A 15,129-nucleotide genomic window follows, 5' to 3' on the forward strand; every position below is an offset into this window, starting at 1 on the left:
GTGAGGGAAGAGTTCATTTTATTTCACTTCTCCGAATCAAGAATCTCTTAAAGGATATTTTAAAAGAACATTTAAAAGCATGATGCAGGTTTTGCAACCCAGTTCTTTAAAAAGCAATTGCTCAGCAGTCAGGCTTGCTGATTTAAAGTACAGACATGATTCCTAAAAATAAAAAAAATATCAAACTTAGGAACCTAGAAGACAGAAGAGAAAGTACACACTTAAAAGACAAGACAATCTGTGGCATTCGGGATGAGACTATTTGCTAAATGTACACGCAGCTTCGGTGATGCTTCTAAACAGGATTACACTCTGTAGAAAAGAAAGCTAATTTTCTGAAGGTTGAAATGCTCAATTTCCCCAATAAAAGGCAGGAAAAAAAGAAAAAATCCTGCCTAGGTTCGCATGGAAGGCCGCAGATTCAAGCACTTTGCTTTAACATTTGCCAGGGAGGGGTCCTGAGTTTTTAAAAGCTTGTAGCCCCCAACCCCTAAAGTTGAAGTCGGAAGGGCCATTTTCTCCTTGATATGCAAATCTTCCCATCGGAAATAGTTGCAACCCTTGGAGTTCTTTTCGCATTTTCTCACTGGGCAGCTGTAAAATGTTCTGCCCTGATTAGGGCCGCCGTTCGAAACGCTCAACCTTCTCGCTCTTCGGCCACACCGGCATAACGGCGGGGTCGTCCTCCCGGTTCCTGGTACGCTGGAAGTTAGCTTGAAATTGCCTGAAGAGCTCGAGAGGGCAGGAGAGATGCCGCATGGATTCGCTCCGGGCGACGGGAAACGGCTCAACGTTGGGATTCCGTCCTCATAGATCCTGAAGGACGTTTTTTTGCTGGGAGGCCAAGATTTGGGGCTGGAGGGCTTCCTTTTGATGGCCTCGGTCGAAGAGGCGAGGGGATTTCTGCCTGGCGGGTTGGGGGAAGATGCCTCTGCCGTTACGACTGGGAGCTTAAACCTAGAAGCATCTGAAGGCTTGCTGGGAGCTCGGCCCGTGTTGTAAATGGTCGTATTTGGGCTCTTGTAGACGACGTATTTTGAGAGCTCTCTACTGGGAGGAGTATCTACCCTATCGTCCTCTCCAACGATCTTCATAGCGTTGTTCCTATCTTCTGTCGCTAATGCTCTCTTGGGGTTATCTTTTGAGGGCGAGGATTCTGGATCGGGGTCATCTTCCTGTTCTGGTATGATTGCGACGTCTTCCCAGTCGGCCAACATCGAGAGACAATCTGGAGTGGTGCTGATGTCGGTCTCGGAAATGTTGACGGTGGACAGAGTGGTGGGGACCAAAACGAGCCTTCGGTTGGGCGTAGAAGGGTTTGGAATAAGTTGGCCCTTGTTTCCCCAACTCTGAAGGCCTGAGGGTCCACAGCGAGGGTGCTGAAGATTACCCAGAGCCCAGCGGGGCCTTTCTATGGACAAGGTTAAGTTCATTTTGGTGCTACAACATTCATCAGTCTTTTCGCTCTTTCTAGATGTAACAGGTGTGTCCTCCAACAAGCCAACGTGAACCGTCTCTTGTGGTGGATCTTCTTCTTTTCTCTTGATTTCTGGAGCAGCTTCCTTTTCGCTTCCGCCCAACGCTGATGCTTTGACAAGAGGGTTGGTTCCCAAAGGGCCACCATGGGTAGGATTCTCGCCCCCAAACCTGGCCATGGAATTCTTCGCTGGAGGCGCCTAAGGATTCCATAAAGAAAGGAGGTCAGCCAATCGCCAGGCCAGCAGAGCTTCAAACAAGGTTCCCAAGTCAAAAGTTCTGTCCACAAAATCTCGCTGGGTCAAACGTTGACCAGTCATGGGCGCCAAGGAGAGAACCTACTAACCTCATCCAACGATTTTGTGATTTTCATTACACACCCATCACGAATCATCTTCCAAGCGAGTCGAGCTGTATTCCGAGAATCATCCAGGCCTGTGGGAAACAAGAGATGGCATTGCTAGTAGAAAAGATCAATAAATTTATTTGTCCTTCCTTCCTTCCCTTTCTTCTTTATTGGCCAAGTGTGGACACACAAGGAATTTGTCTTGGTGCAAATACTCTTCTCAGTGTTCATGAAAGAAAAGATACATTCGTCAAGACTCAAGAATCATAAGGGACAACACTAATGATAATTATAGGTTACAATAAGCAATCAAATCATCCTAGGAAACAGTCAAATTGAATATTGGTATAAAGAAGAGAAGAGAAGAGAAGAGAAGAGAAGAGAATAGGATAAGTTAAAGTTAGGATAGGATGGAATGGAATGGAATGGGAATGGGAATAAGAAAAGAAAAGAAAGGAAAGGAAAGGGAATAAGAATAAGAATAAGAATAGAATAGAATAGAATAGAATAGAATTCTTTATTGGCCAAGTGTGATTGGACACACAAGGAATTTGTCTTGGTGCAAATGCTCTCAGTGTATATAAAAGAAAAGATACATTTGTCTCAAGAGTCCAGAATCATCAGGTACAACACTTAATAATAGTCATAGGCAATCAATTCATACTAGGAAACAGTCAATATAAATTGTAAGGATGCAAGCGACAAAGTTACAGTCATACAGTCACAAGTGGGGGGGAATGGATGATAAGGAGTGATGAGAAGATTAGTAGTAATAGTAGTGCAGACTTCGTAAATGGTTGGACAGCGTTGTTGGACTGCTCCCCCTGGCATCCTAAGCTAAGTTAATAATACCGATAGCAATTTCCAAAGCCAGGTCCCTCTTCATGTCCTAAAGGTAGTTCTCGACTTACAACAGTTCATTTGGTGACCGTTCAAAAATCACAAAGTCAATGGGAAAAAAAAGTGACATGACCATTTTTCACACTTACGACTGTTGCAGCATCTCCCCATGGTCACCTGATCAAAATTCAGATGCTGGGCAACTGACTCATAATTACGACGGTTGCAGTGGCTTCTTTATGACAAGCAAAGTCAATGGGGAAGCCAGATTTAACAACCATATTATTAACAACTGCGGTGGTTCACTTAACGATGACAGCAAGAAAGGTCATAAAATGGCCCCCAAACTCGCCTAACCCGCCTGGTTTAGGAACGGAAATTTTGGTCTCGATTGTCATAAGCTGAGGACTAACTTGATTTCAAGGTATGGAAACTCAGTTCAAGCAGGAAGTGAGAAAGGTAAGTTAATTTTAGTTAAGAGATCTCACACACAAAGAGGTCAGCGTGGACTGTGCTGTATTAGACTATAATATATAAAGTTACATGTGGCAACGTTATATATTGAAGTCCAATTAAATTGCATTCAGCTCCAATTCATTTTAACTCTCTTCCACGGTTGCCAGCCTTTTCCTGCATAAATATAAGACCCACATCCCTGTTTTTTCAGGGGTTCCTTTGTCATACGTACATATAAATACTCACTCACCAGAGTGTTCTCGTCCTTCAAAAGTAATACCCACGTCTTTCAATGCGCCGTTTAAACCTTGAGGCTTCCTAGAGTAAAAGCTCTGAGGAAAAAAAGGATGAAAACAAAACCCTCATTATATCTGCTGTTTTGCTCAACTAAATATAAATTGCTGCAGGCTCTTTAGGCCAGTGTTTTCCTAGCCTTGACAACATTAAGACAGCTGGATGTATCTGGATTAAATAGGATGCCGCCTCGCTAAGAAGAGTGAAATATAAACAAACAAGCAAACAAATTATATGTATATTTTCTTGTCATGATGACTACCAGAGGCAAATACTCTCACCTTGTAAGTGGCCCGTAGGTCAATCCAAGAATTTAAAATATTAGGCTTCCGTAGCTGTTTTCTTTTACATTCATAGTGCAGGCAAATTCCCAGGTCCCAGTCTACATAAAAACAAATGTTTATAAAGGTTTCCGGTTTCCTGATCCATAGTTTTCCACTTGGTGTGAAATTTTCTTTTTGTGTAACAATCATGATTTCGTGCAATAGAAACACGAAGGCCAATAAACAAGAGAAGCTGTCTATTTAGTCCTGTCTGTTGTGAAGCGTATATGACAATTATCCAGGTTCATAGAGCAATGGAAATGTAACTAATTGTTAAAGCCTGTGGAACTGCTTGCCTCCAGAAGTTGTGAATGCTCCAACACTGGAAGTTTTTAAGAAGAAATTGGACAACTATTTGTCTGAAGTGGTGTAGGGTTTCCTGCCTAAGTTGGGGGTTGGACTAGAAGACCTCCAAGGTCCCTTCCAATACTGTATAGAAATATAGCCAATGATGGCTGGTCTCAAAAACCCAAGCAGAAGACAGATTATGGTTATTATTTGAATATTCCAGAGTCCCAGGTGGACTCAAAAGTCAAAAACCATCACAAAATAACAGTTTTTCCATTTTATTATCAGGGAGACCACAGGCTTTAATCTTCAACAGGGCCAGCAATGAAGAACAAGCAAACTTTATCATAGATAATGTAGATAAACATGAATTACCTGACCACGTAACAAAGGCACATAATTTTTCTTTGGGAGCAGCACAAGTCGAACCAAAAACAATGTTTTTCTCCTTCTGGATCTTGTAAATCCATTTAGAAAATTGGGATAGGCTTATATGCAGTGGAACTCCTTCATCAACTTGATGCTTGAAGACAAAAGAAAAATATCTTGCTGATAACATTTAGAATCTAGATTTAGATTTGGTTTTATCAACACTGATATTGATATTTCTGAACGGGCCATAAAGTAAAATTATCCAGGCATTGTATAAGAAGCAAAATAAAAACAAGAAGTCTAATACACAAAATGGTGAAAGCAACCAATATATATCCATTTTTATTTTGATTTCCAAGACTGCCCACTGGCATTCAATTAATATATATATTAGGCCCACCTTAATGAATAGAAATGAACAGCTGAAAACAGAAAAGAACTTGAATTGTTCATTTAAAAATGAATGAATGAAAACGAAAACTTTTTCAGTGCTTGCTATAGGTTTGGAGCATCAAAGAAAAGTCATATTGTGGTGATAAAAGAAACATATTCAAGCCAGCAAGCAAATTCCTTCCTTTAAGAACATTCATCAAAAGTTAATGCTTCAAAACAAAATGAAACTAATAACTCTGACCACAATCTATTGAAATTATACCTGTTTTATTCCAGTTAGCTCAATACAAAATTCAGAGAGAGTCGGATGTTCCTGGGGCTGGATGTACATATGAAATTCAGTCTCAATTTCTCCATTTAAGGTGTTCAAGAGAACTGCTGGAAATTCAACTATGCCGATAAATAAATAAAAGATTATAGGTAGTTCTCAACTTACGACCACAACTGAACCCCAAATTTCTGTTGCTAAGTGAAATATTTATTACGTGAGTTCTGCTCTACTTTACAACCTTTCTTGCCACAGTTGTTAAATTAATCACTGCAGTTCTTAAGTTAGCCTTCCTACTGATTTTACTCTTCAGAAGATCGCAAAAGGTGACCCTGGGAAAATGCAACCGTCATAAATATATTATATTTATTAATATTAAATATTGCAATGGTTGTAAGTATGAAAAACAATCATAAGTCATTTTTCTAAGTGCCATTGTAATTTTGAACATCATTAAATGAATGGCTAGATGACTTCCTGCATTTGAATGAATTATGTTCAAGCTTTCTCTTTGTTTTTTATCCCCCCAATTCATATGGAAGCAATTGTTGAAAAGATTAAAGCTTGGCTTACTTATTTCTTGACATCTTCGGATATCCTTCCAGCAGGTAGACTCAAAATCAATAATTATTAAGTAGTCGAACAGCTGCCCTGCAAAACCCCCCCAAAAGTCATATATTTATCTCGGTGTCATAACCCACAAATAATAACAAACACTGAATTTTTATGAAATAAGGGGAATACTCACGCAGCTTGCATTGGTTGTGACTTTGGCCATCGGGAGGTTTGAAAACACTCTGAATAATGCCTAGCTGCCTATCAAATAAACAGATAAAATTTGTTATGCAAATGTGACAGCATTAAAACAAAGTTCCCATTAGGATGTAATAATTCAAGGCCATTCCTGTTGGTATTTTCCCCGTGGCGACTTGTGGACTTCCACTCCCAGAATTCCCCAGTAGCTCTGCTGGAAAGTTGCCCAGGGTTGGAGAAACCCTGCTCCAAAGGTACAGGGGGAATTCTGGGAGTTTGAGGTCCCCAAATTTTAAAAGTTGCCAAGGTTGGACACCCCTGATTTAAGGTTGTTGCATTTTAATGAGTTGGGGGGGGTGTTCATGCTTCCCCGGGGGATTCTGGGAATTGAAGTCCAGAAGTCTTAAAGGGGCCAAAACTGGAGACCTCTACCAGGGGTCTTCAAACTTGACAGCTTTAAGACTTGTGGACTTCAACTCCCAGAATTCCTCTTCCAGCCATGTTAGCTCAGGAATTCTGGGAGTTGAAGTCCACAAGTCTTAAACTTGCCAAGTTTGAAGACCCCGGAGTCTATCCTACACCTCGGTCCAAACGGAGGTCCGTCTCCCTTGAAGCCCTAACTGACTGAAAGGTCGACGCTACCTGGGCCCCTTACCTGGCCAGCTGCCTCGTCGCCATGGCAACCGCCGCCCCGCGCCCCGGCCCCACCCAGAGCGCTCTACCCGCCGGCCGCCATTTCAAATAGCCCGCCGCCGAGCAAGCCCCGCCTCCTCCTCCTCCTCCTCCTCCCCTCGATGCTTTCGGCCGATCGACTTAGAAGGTCTGCCGCCTCGGAATCCGCTCTTCTCGCACAGGGCGCTTCCTCGTCTAAGGCTCGGCTGCGATGCGGGGAGGGGAAGGGAAGAGAGAGCTCAGGTCCGGGCAGACGATTGCCGAGCAAAGATAATCCTCGATTGCGGAAGGGCTTACGCAGGAGTAGAATACAGGTCAGGCTTTCCACTATCTTCATTCCCCCCCCGCTTTCCTCCCCACTTTTTTTTAATGGGGAGTGGATATTTGCAAGGGAAGGCGTTCTGAGTTTAATTGTTGGGAGGCTTGCAAGGGAGAGAAGGAAGATTGCAACTCTCCGTTACACGTGTTTGCAGGCTCGCAGGTGGTTGCAAACCCTAGAGAATTGCACGGATGGAACCAAAGGACCGGTCCAGGTGCCAGTTTAGAGCAGCCTGCTTTCCGGGCTTTAAACCTGCCGCTTTTACACTGCTGGACCCCCTAATCCCCATACCACCACCACCCCCAGATTTAAAATTAAGGGGAACTTGCTCATCTCCCATATGGTTGGGGATTATGGTGAAGCAGTGAAAAATTACAAATAAAGTATTTTTACATTTAGCAGAAGTCCCCAAGCCCCCAAGCTTTGCTTAATAAAATATTGTGCAAAACTACAAAGTTACTGAACCAAGGAACTAGCCATGTTCCAGTAAACAAGGATGGATATAGAAAATAGCAGGTGGTGTAAGATAAAATGAATAATTAAATGTACTTCTTTTCTGGTATACATGTTAGTTTCCTTTTATGGTATAGTTTAATAAGAGAAACGCCCCGGGCTAGACTGAGGTCATGAAATGTATAAAAGTGACGCTTCAGGAAGAGCCAGGGGTTCAGAATTTGCCATGTTAATGCTCTGAACCTTGTGCACAAATAAACCTGTATTCTCCAACCTTTCGTGGTCTTGTGTCCTGATTTGGAAGCAGGATCTGCTGCAACAATGGGAGCTGCTGCCCCGCAGGCGACGCTGGGTTCAAAGAGGGTGCTGAGAGCTGCATCCTCTATTTTTACATCATGATGGACTTCATTTTACATCCTGCGAGTTGTTGTGTCAATCCAATGCTTTCCAGATTTAGCCACTTTAAGGTATGTGGACTTCAAGTCCCAGAGTTCCCTGCGAGCATTGGGGGTGTGTGTGCCAGAGGAATTCCGGGAGTTGAAGTCCACCCACTTTAAAGTTGCCAAGTTTGGAAAACAGCTTTAGTCCATGTTTATGGAATAGCATATAATGTAGCTGCTGCTGCTGCTGCTCTTATTTACTGTTCTCATTCAATTGGATTAGAATAAATTAAGGTAGAATATGTAATACCACAAGACCTTGCTATTAATATTACATGAAATGCAGATTTAATTAAGACTCCTTTTATCAAGGAGATTTGATGTTCCATTAGAATGAACGTTAAACATGTTCCAGAGTTATTTATTTATGTTACTCATTCTAAAATTAAATTATTCTTATAACATAATGAAGGAAGTCGTATTACTGTATGGTGGTGTTGAAAGAAATATCCTTCTGGGTTCAGTTCCAAGTGGGGAAAAAGACACTGGAAACATGGAGGCTGCTTGGAAGGTTTAATGGTGGACAGGTCCACATGGCCTGGAGCTCCCGAGTGAAAGGGAAGAGATCAATAAAAAGGGTGAGAAGAGAAGGTCCAGAAGAGTTCGGTTGCTGAGAGTGCCTGGGTTTTTCCTGTTCCTGTGTAAGAAATGTATCCCATTGATTGTCAGACTCCCAGGGGCAACTCTAGACTGTCCTGAGTTCCAGGCTTGGTCTAGCCTTGGCTGGATGATTTATGCCCTTAAAAGGGCTTTTGGCAATTGCTATAGCTTTACCTGGCGTTCCTTGTTATGTAAAGTATTCTGACCCAGGCCTTAATGGCCCACCCATTAACAAAGATGGGGGTGAGATTCTGCTTCTGAGGTGAGCTTCTACTCCTTTTAGAGGAAATATTCTGCCTTTTTAATATTCCCTAGGCTATTTCAATTTTCTAGGAGAGGGGTGGGTGCTAACTTCCTACAGTGGAAAAAAAATCATATTTGCATGGTGAAATGCAAATGGGCAGCAATAAAATTAGATTGGATTAGACTAGAGTAGATATTGATGGATGATATATAGATATGGATATAAACAGATATAAATAGATAGTAGATAAATAAGTAATTCACCCTCGTTCAAACCCTAAACAAAATTAAGTAGCATTTCAACTTGTTAGTATTGCTCCAATTATAAGTGTTCCAACATTGCCAGTTGCCTTGCTTTCCATTAATTTGTTAATTTTTAAAATTCTTTTCTGTGAAGCTCTTTTTGTTTAACAGATAAATTCCACTGGAAGAGAGATTTATAAATAAAATGGTTGCACCAACTGATGGAGTTGTAAAGAAAAGGTGTTATGAAGATGATGAAACTGGAGGACACAACCGGAAGGCTAAAAAAAAGAGAAAGATTGAGAAAAATGACATTCAGTCAAAGCATCAGAAAATTAAACTTTCCAGTGAAGTAAGATTTGTTTATGGATATATTATTCCAGAGGATTTGCCATTGTGGCATGTTTTAGCTTATCTTTCCCATTATATAAAAAAAAATTACCAATTAACATATTGGGTGGACTTTTCCAAATGTTTTTCTGGGCTCTGTTTTAGTTTGTGCCTTTTCCAAACATTTTTTGTATTGTTATTCTTTCTGTAGGGGGAATGTAAACACTCGAGTTCTGAGTCAATTCTCTTGGTTTCCAAGGTGAAGACACCCAGTTTGTCTACTCAAATGTTTGGAGAAGGCCAAATCAGCTATGAGCAACTGTGTGAGTTTCTCAAGTATGCCACACAGGGAAAACATCACAACGTTACTCAGCCCAGGTAAATGTGCTCTTAACCTTATGGAACCTTATCCACCTTAATGTCAACTCATAAAATATTTCTATGGTTTTTTTAGAATTGCCAACAGAAGGGAGGGGGAGCAGTGGGCAGCTTGCATTCCATAAATGTTTTCAAAGATAGTTTCTAAGAGACCGAAGTTTCTGCTGTGCAAAATTCTAACTGGAGAGTATGATTGATGACTCTTGGCTATGGAGGTGTCCCATTGGAGAATATGAATTACGATACACCCAGGGGGTGGGGGAAAACCAGGGTCAAGGATGATAATGAATGATGTGTCTCAGAGTCGGCTACACCCAGGCAGCGCAGGCATGTTAACTCTCAATAAATCCTTTTTTAAGTTGTGGAAGTTTGGCTCGAGACTCATGATTTAATTGGGGATAACTGCCGGAGCCCTGACACTTAAATGTTCATAGTCCTTGACTTATAATGCTTCGTTTAGGGACCGTTTGAAGTTAAGCGGCATTGAAAAAAGTGACTGATGACCGTTTTTCACACCTAACCATTGCAGCATTCCCATAGTCACACGATCAAAATTCAACCGCTTTAGCAACCGACTCATGACGGTTGCAGTGTCCCAAGTGTCCCTGTTTTGGGACCTTCTGACAGGCAAAATCGACAGGGAGAGCACGGTTCACTTTAACAACCGCGTTACTAATATAACAATTGCAGTGACTCACTTAACAGCTGGGGCAAGAAAGGCCGTAAAATGGGGCAAAACTCACTTCATATTGTCTTGTTTAGCAACAGAAATGTTGGACTCGATTGTGGTCCTTAAGTCGAGAAATGCCTGTACTGAAATATTTGCCTAATTCTCAAGTTCTAACAAATTGTTTCGCGTGTTGATAGCCCAATGCGGTAGTCATTACAGTGGTGATGAGGGTTGGATTAGCCTCCTTCACGAAACCGTGAGTAATTTAACCGTGATTTCTTGAATCAGCTACCCGTAAGCTGGATTCATACATTGCACTAAACCATCTATCATGGTTAAGGTGACTTAGCTTAATTCAGTCCACTAAGATGGCTTAAGGCTCATTCAGACAAGGTTGAGACCTGGATCTCCAAACATGGCAACTTTTAAGACTTGTGGACCTCAACTCCCAGAATTCCTTAACCAATAACCAGCTGTGCTGGCTGGAGAATTCTGGGAGTTGAAAGTCGCAAGTTATTCCCCTATCAACGATCAGGTTTCAAAAGCCAACCAAACAAACCCATCTTGGCTAAGGAATTCTGGGAGTTGAAGTCCACAAGTCTTAAAAGTTGCCAAGTTTGGAAATCCTCGGTCTATGAGATCCATACCTGCCATACCACCTGCTAGATCAAGGGTCTTCAAACTTGGCAAGTTTAAGACTTGTGGACTTCAACTCCCAGAATTCCTGAGCCAAAAGGACTGGAGGAGGAATTCTGGGAGTTGAAGTCCCCAAGTCTTAAAGCTGTCAAAGTTTGAAGATCCCTGTCAGCTAGATCATTCCCTGGAGAGCCAGGATTTCTGTTTCCTAAATGTTTAGAAACCAGTAGAATAACTGAGAAATAGATTTCTATGGTCTGGTCTGGTTAAAGGAACATAAAAGATAATCGTGGTCCTTTGTGGTACAGTTGGTGTCGTATCCACCATCAAAGGCATTTGGCTGGTGTCATGGTGGTAATTTTGCATGATGTGGATCAGCTCCATTTTTACCGGTATTACCTGCAGTTCAAACATCTCCGAAAGACCTTCAAACATGTAAGTCACTGAAGTTTATCCATCTGGTGGGGTGGCTACGTCTAGGAAATTGTGTTTTATATGGCAGGCTTCATAGAACAAATAAGTCACAGAAGAACCAAACAGGAGCATAACAAGGGAAAAGCCCAATTCTATTTCTTTTTTTATATCCCAAATTTATTACTTTATACCGTAAGTAACACAAGAGAGCAGACCTACATAAAAACTCCTTCCTCTTCCTATTTTATCCACAACAATAACCCTGTGAGGTGGGTTGGGCTGAGACAAAGTGTCTGGCCCAAAGTCATCCATCTGGCTTTCGTGTCTTAAGTCAGGACTAGAACTCACTGTCGCCCAGTAATTGGCTCAAAGTCACCCAATTGGCTTTCATGCCTAAAGCAGGACTAGATCCTGATGCCTGAATTAAAATGAAGATCTAATGATTTATTTACTAGGGTGGTGTGCTTTATCAAGGCAAGCAAAAAATTCCCCTGAAATCACCAACTTCTTTCAGCAGAAGTAAATGCCACTTTTCCAATGTCATTACTGGTTGTTGTTTTGTTTTTCCTTGCCTGCCTTTGCAATTCTCTGCTTTAACAGGATACTTCGAACCGGGGAGGCTGGCCTAGTGATGGTGTGGGGGAAACAGCTTTGGAGCCATAAGGAAACACATGGCTCTAATTTAGAGGGCATTCAAGACTTTCCAGGAAAAAAAAGTCAGACTCCAATTCTTCTCAAGAATGAGCTTTCTTTTCTTTCACCCTTTTTTTTTTTTCTTTTTTTCCTCTGGCTGCTGCCTGGAAGCCGAGGTCATTAAAGTGATGGCTGCTGTTGACACAAAAGAGATTTGTTTGTCTTGGGAATTTCCCCCAGAAAAGGTTATCTGTATCTCCCTCACCTTTCCCCCTTTTTAAACAACCAGCCCATGGTTGGAGAAGGTTAGGAGAGGAAGAAAAAAAAAAGGGGGGGGGGACTGTTGTTTTGACTACTAGCTGAGGCTTTTACAAATGTTTGGTGCTTTTTTTTCTCTTGCACACAAACACACCCAAGCACAGCTAGGACTCATCCTGTTGGAGCTGGCTCGTTGTAATTAACTTGTATTTGCAAAGGGCTTGAGAACTTCCGCTAAGGAGGAACTGCAACTATAAAAACAATAGCGAAGGCAGCATCAACCACTAGGTTGTTAAAATGAAGGGGGAAACCACTTCCTCCCGGCGGTTTAGCAAGAAAATGTTTGGAGCCCTTCTAAACACTTAATTCTCCTCGGGTGTTTCTTAGTCTTAAATTTGTATTGATGAGATGATTAAAGAATCCACTCCTCTTCCCTGGAATTACTCTTGAAGATAAATGCCTTTTTGTTGGTTTGTTTCAAGGCCAGATCATTGTTGATGGGGTGTATTTGTACAGGGAGTCCTTGCTTATACAACCAGGGGTGGGATTCAACAGGTGTAACAACTGGTTTGGTGAGCGCGCATTGAGTGAGTAAAACATCTCAGGCGCAGCAATTCCACTATGCTGTGTGAATCAGCTAGGCTGCAAATGTTGTGCTCCACCGGCAGCCTGCAGAAACGGCAGCAGAGTTGGATAGTGGGGAGGAACATGGCCCAGTCTGGCGGGGAGGACTCGGACGAGGGTCCTGCATCCGATACAGAAATGGGACCAGGGCCAACTGGGAGTTGTGTGCTGACTCCAGAGCCTCCAGAATCTGGCAGCAGAAAGACAGAGGAACAAGGGGAGTCTGTTCCCAGCGCGTGCTTGCGCAGAGCTGCCAGAAGGCAAGAACAGTTAAGACAAAAGGAGTGTCTCGGGAGTAAGGCTTGGAGGTGATTGGCCCTCCCATAAGACATAAAAGGGGAGCAAAGGGACAGGAGCCTTTGCAGGAAGCAACTTTGTTCATACTGATCGGTTTGAAACCTGAAGCACCGTGTTGAATTTGTGCTTGTATAACTAACGGGACATTTAGTCGTTGGCAGCATTTCAAGGAAGATAAAGGTGCGTGCTTATCAGACTTATCCTGAAGGGCTTTGGCAGACTTCCATGGGACTGTTGACAAACTGTTTGAGACTCATTACGGGCTGTGAATGACTAAAATTCACAGCTGTTGAAATAAAGAAAAAAAGGGTTTTGGGACTAACATGTGTTTGTTAGTGTCTCCATCAGCCTTGGTCAGAACAGCAAAACACGGAAATATAGGACAGGTTAGGGCAAGGGCAGGTGGGCCGAGCCAACTAATCACCGGAACTACCGGTTCACCCAAACTGGACCAAACCGGCTGAATCCCACCCCTGTATACGACTGCTATTGTTAACGGAGGCAACTCTCATCGGAAGGTTCCAAATGCCCCCTTCCTCTGTCAGAATATATAGAAAGGAATATGATGTTATGTCATTTCCTTTCTCTTGATTTTTTATTTTTTTTTGTCTCTGTTTTATGTTTTATCAGCGTTTTTCTCTGCCTGCCCTTTCTGGTTACTTTATCAAAAAACTTGGTGGATTGGGCAAAGACGACAGTCAACAGCTCAGCAGGGAAGGTATAAATAAATTCCTTTTCAATTCCCTCATCTATACTTTTGTTATTTTCTGAAAATCCAAGCAGACAGGGCTGGTGTGCAATGCACACGACTAGTCCTCAACTTATGATCGCAATTGGGGTTGGAATCTCTACGGAAAGCCATTGCAGTCATAAGTCGAATTGGGACCCATGGTCGTAAGTTCAGTTTGACCTTGTTTCACGACATGGTTACAATAGTTGCTAAGCAAATCATCACGGTTAAGGGAACACCACAGTCGTACATGTGAGAATTGGTCATAAGTATGAGAACTGGACTTTATACGGCACCCACGTAGTTTCAGACAGCCACTAAAGTTGAGGACTATCTGTATAGTCTACAATATGTCCCTTTGTGCAAATAATTTGGCCTTTTATAAACCTGAGGTGACTTTTAAAAAAATAATAGACCAGCCAAATTGTGAAATTTGGGCTGCTTAAAACAGATTCATTTGAAAATTCCCTAATTTCTAAAGTACTTCGTTTCCAAGCAGAGAATAAACAGAATAAACTGTCTCGGGCAGAACTTAGTTAAACAGCAAACTGGCATATGTGAAGAATGAAAATGTGTTTTTTAATTATCATTATTATTATTATTATTATTATTATTATTATTATTATTATTATTATTATTATTATTATTATTATTATTGCTGGTCTTGCAGCTTGATTTTATTTTACGGTTATTCATTTAGTGTTCCTGAAAGAGGCATCAATCTAACCGGTAAAATAAATCAAATGACACGTTAAAGCCCCCTTCTGTCTTCTCATAACACATTGAAGAGACTGCTGACAGAAAAGAGGCAAAAATGCTAATACAGATATTTAGAGTGAATGTTTTCTTAAGTTCTAGAGAGGGATGAAATTCCCATAATTCAGAAACACACAGAAAAGGTCTGCAGACTCTCCAGTTATGTTTTAACTCCCGAGGAGATGCGCGTCTACGATTACCCCATAGAAGGTAAGCTGTCTTAAAATCCACATTTATGATCGAATTCTGGATGTCTAGAAGAGGAACAGGTCATAACTTTAGTAGTTTGAATTAGGCTACCTGTGCCTTTTTTGGGTCATAGTTTTAGAGATATGTCCTTGCCTAAATGGAGAAATAGAATGACCACAGGTAAGCAAAAAAGCAGTGGAAGTAGAAGCTACTTCCGACTTCCCACTGGCTTCCCCATTGAGTTTTCTTGTGGGAATCTGGCAGAGAGAATTGGAAATCTCCCCTTCCTTGCCCTGCCCTGCCGGCAGGTAAATGGTTGCTCCTGAATGGTGGAGGGAAGGGCAATGTCCAGCTGGGCAGAGCAGGGAAGAGATAGAACAAGGGAGAGGGAATTCAGAGGAAGACCCAGGCCCACCCCCTCTTCATCCTAGGGCA

The 15,129-nt window shown here is 42.0% G+C and overlaps 2 protein-coding genes across 2 annotated transcripts in view; one reads left to right on the forward strand and one right to left on the reverse strand.

The window, feature by feature from the left end:
* On the reverse strand, nucleotides 1-6,898 carry ERI2 (ERI1 exoribonuclease family member 2). The gene is made up of 9 exons (XM_026685680.2): nucleotides 6,465-6,898; nucleotides 5,805-5,872; nucleotides 5,630-5,707; nucleotides 5,051-5,178; nucleotides 4,399-4,546; nucleotides 3,694-3,794; nucleotides 3,369-3,450; nucleotides 1,823-1,911; nucleotides 1-1,676 (listed from the first exon to the last, which is right to left on the reverse strand). Exons 1-9 carry the CDS (start codon nucleotides 6,485-6,487, stop codon nucleotides 396-398), a joined length of 1,998 nt encoding a protein of 665 aa, XP_026541465.2. The 5' UTR covers nucleotides 6,488-6,898; the 3' UTR covers nucleotides 1-395.
* REXO5 (RNA exonuclease 5) overlaps nucleotides 6,711-15,129 on the forward strand; it is a 27,712-nt gene continuing 19,293 nt past the window's right edge. Inside the window, exons 1-6 of the mRNA XM_087942145.1 lie at nucleotides 6,711-6,795; nucleotides 8,934-9,131; nucleotides 9,321-9,487; nucleotides 11,102-11,228; nucleotides 13,650-13,737; nucleotides 14,608-14,715. Of these exons, the coding sequence (XP_087798271.1) occupies nucleotides 8,985-9,131; nucleotides 9,321-9,487; nucleotides 11,102-11,228; nucleotides 13,650-13,737; nucleotides 14,608-14,715 (637 nt within the window). The 5' untranslated portion in view covers nucleotides 6,711-6,795; nucleotides 8,934-8,984. The remainder of the gene's footprint in view (nucleotides 6,796-8,933; nucleotides 9,132-9,320; nucleotides 9,488-11,101; nucleotides 11,229-13,649; nucleotides 13,738-14,607; nucleotides 14,716-15,129) is intronic.

Source organism: Notechis scutatus, chromosome 12 (genome assembly GCF_049901735.1).
Source record: "Notechis scutatus isolate UNSWTSFEM ecotype Mainland chromosome 12, rNotScu1.2, whole genome shotgun sequence".
Taxonomy (NCBI): Eukaryota; Metazoa; Chordata; class Lepidosauria; order Squamata; family Elapidae; genus Notechis; species Notechis scutatus.

What these genes read in the sequence shown, in the direction of transcription:
- ERI2 (XM_026685680.2), bottom strand. Translation starts at nt 6,487, where the DNA reads ATGGCGACGAGGCAGCTGGCCAG. An exon ending in TGCCTTTGTTACGTGGTCAG is followed by an intron (nt 3,795 to 4,398) that starts GTAATTCATGTT and finishes GTTTTTATGTAG; the next exon opens with ACTGGGACCTGGGAATTTGC. An exon ending in TCACAAAATCGTTGGATGAG is followed by an intron (nt 1,677 to 1,822) that starts GTTAGTAGGTTC and finishes TGGAATCCTTAG; the next exon opens with GCGCCTCCAGCGAAGAATTC.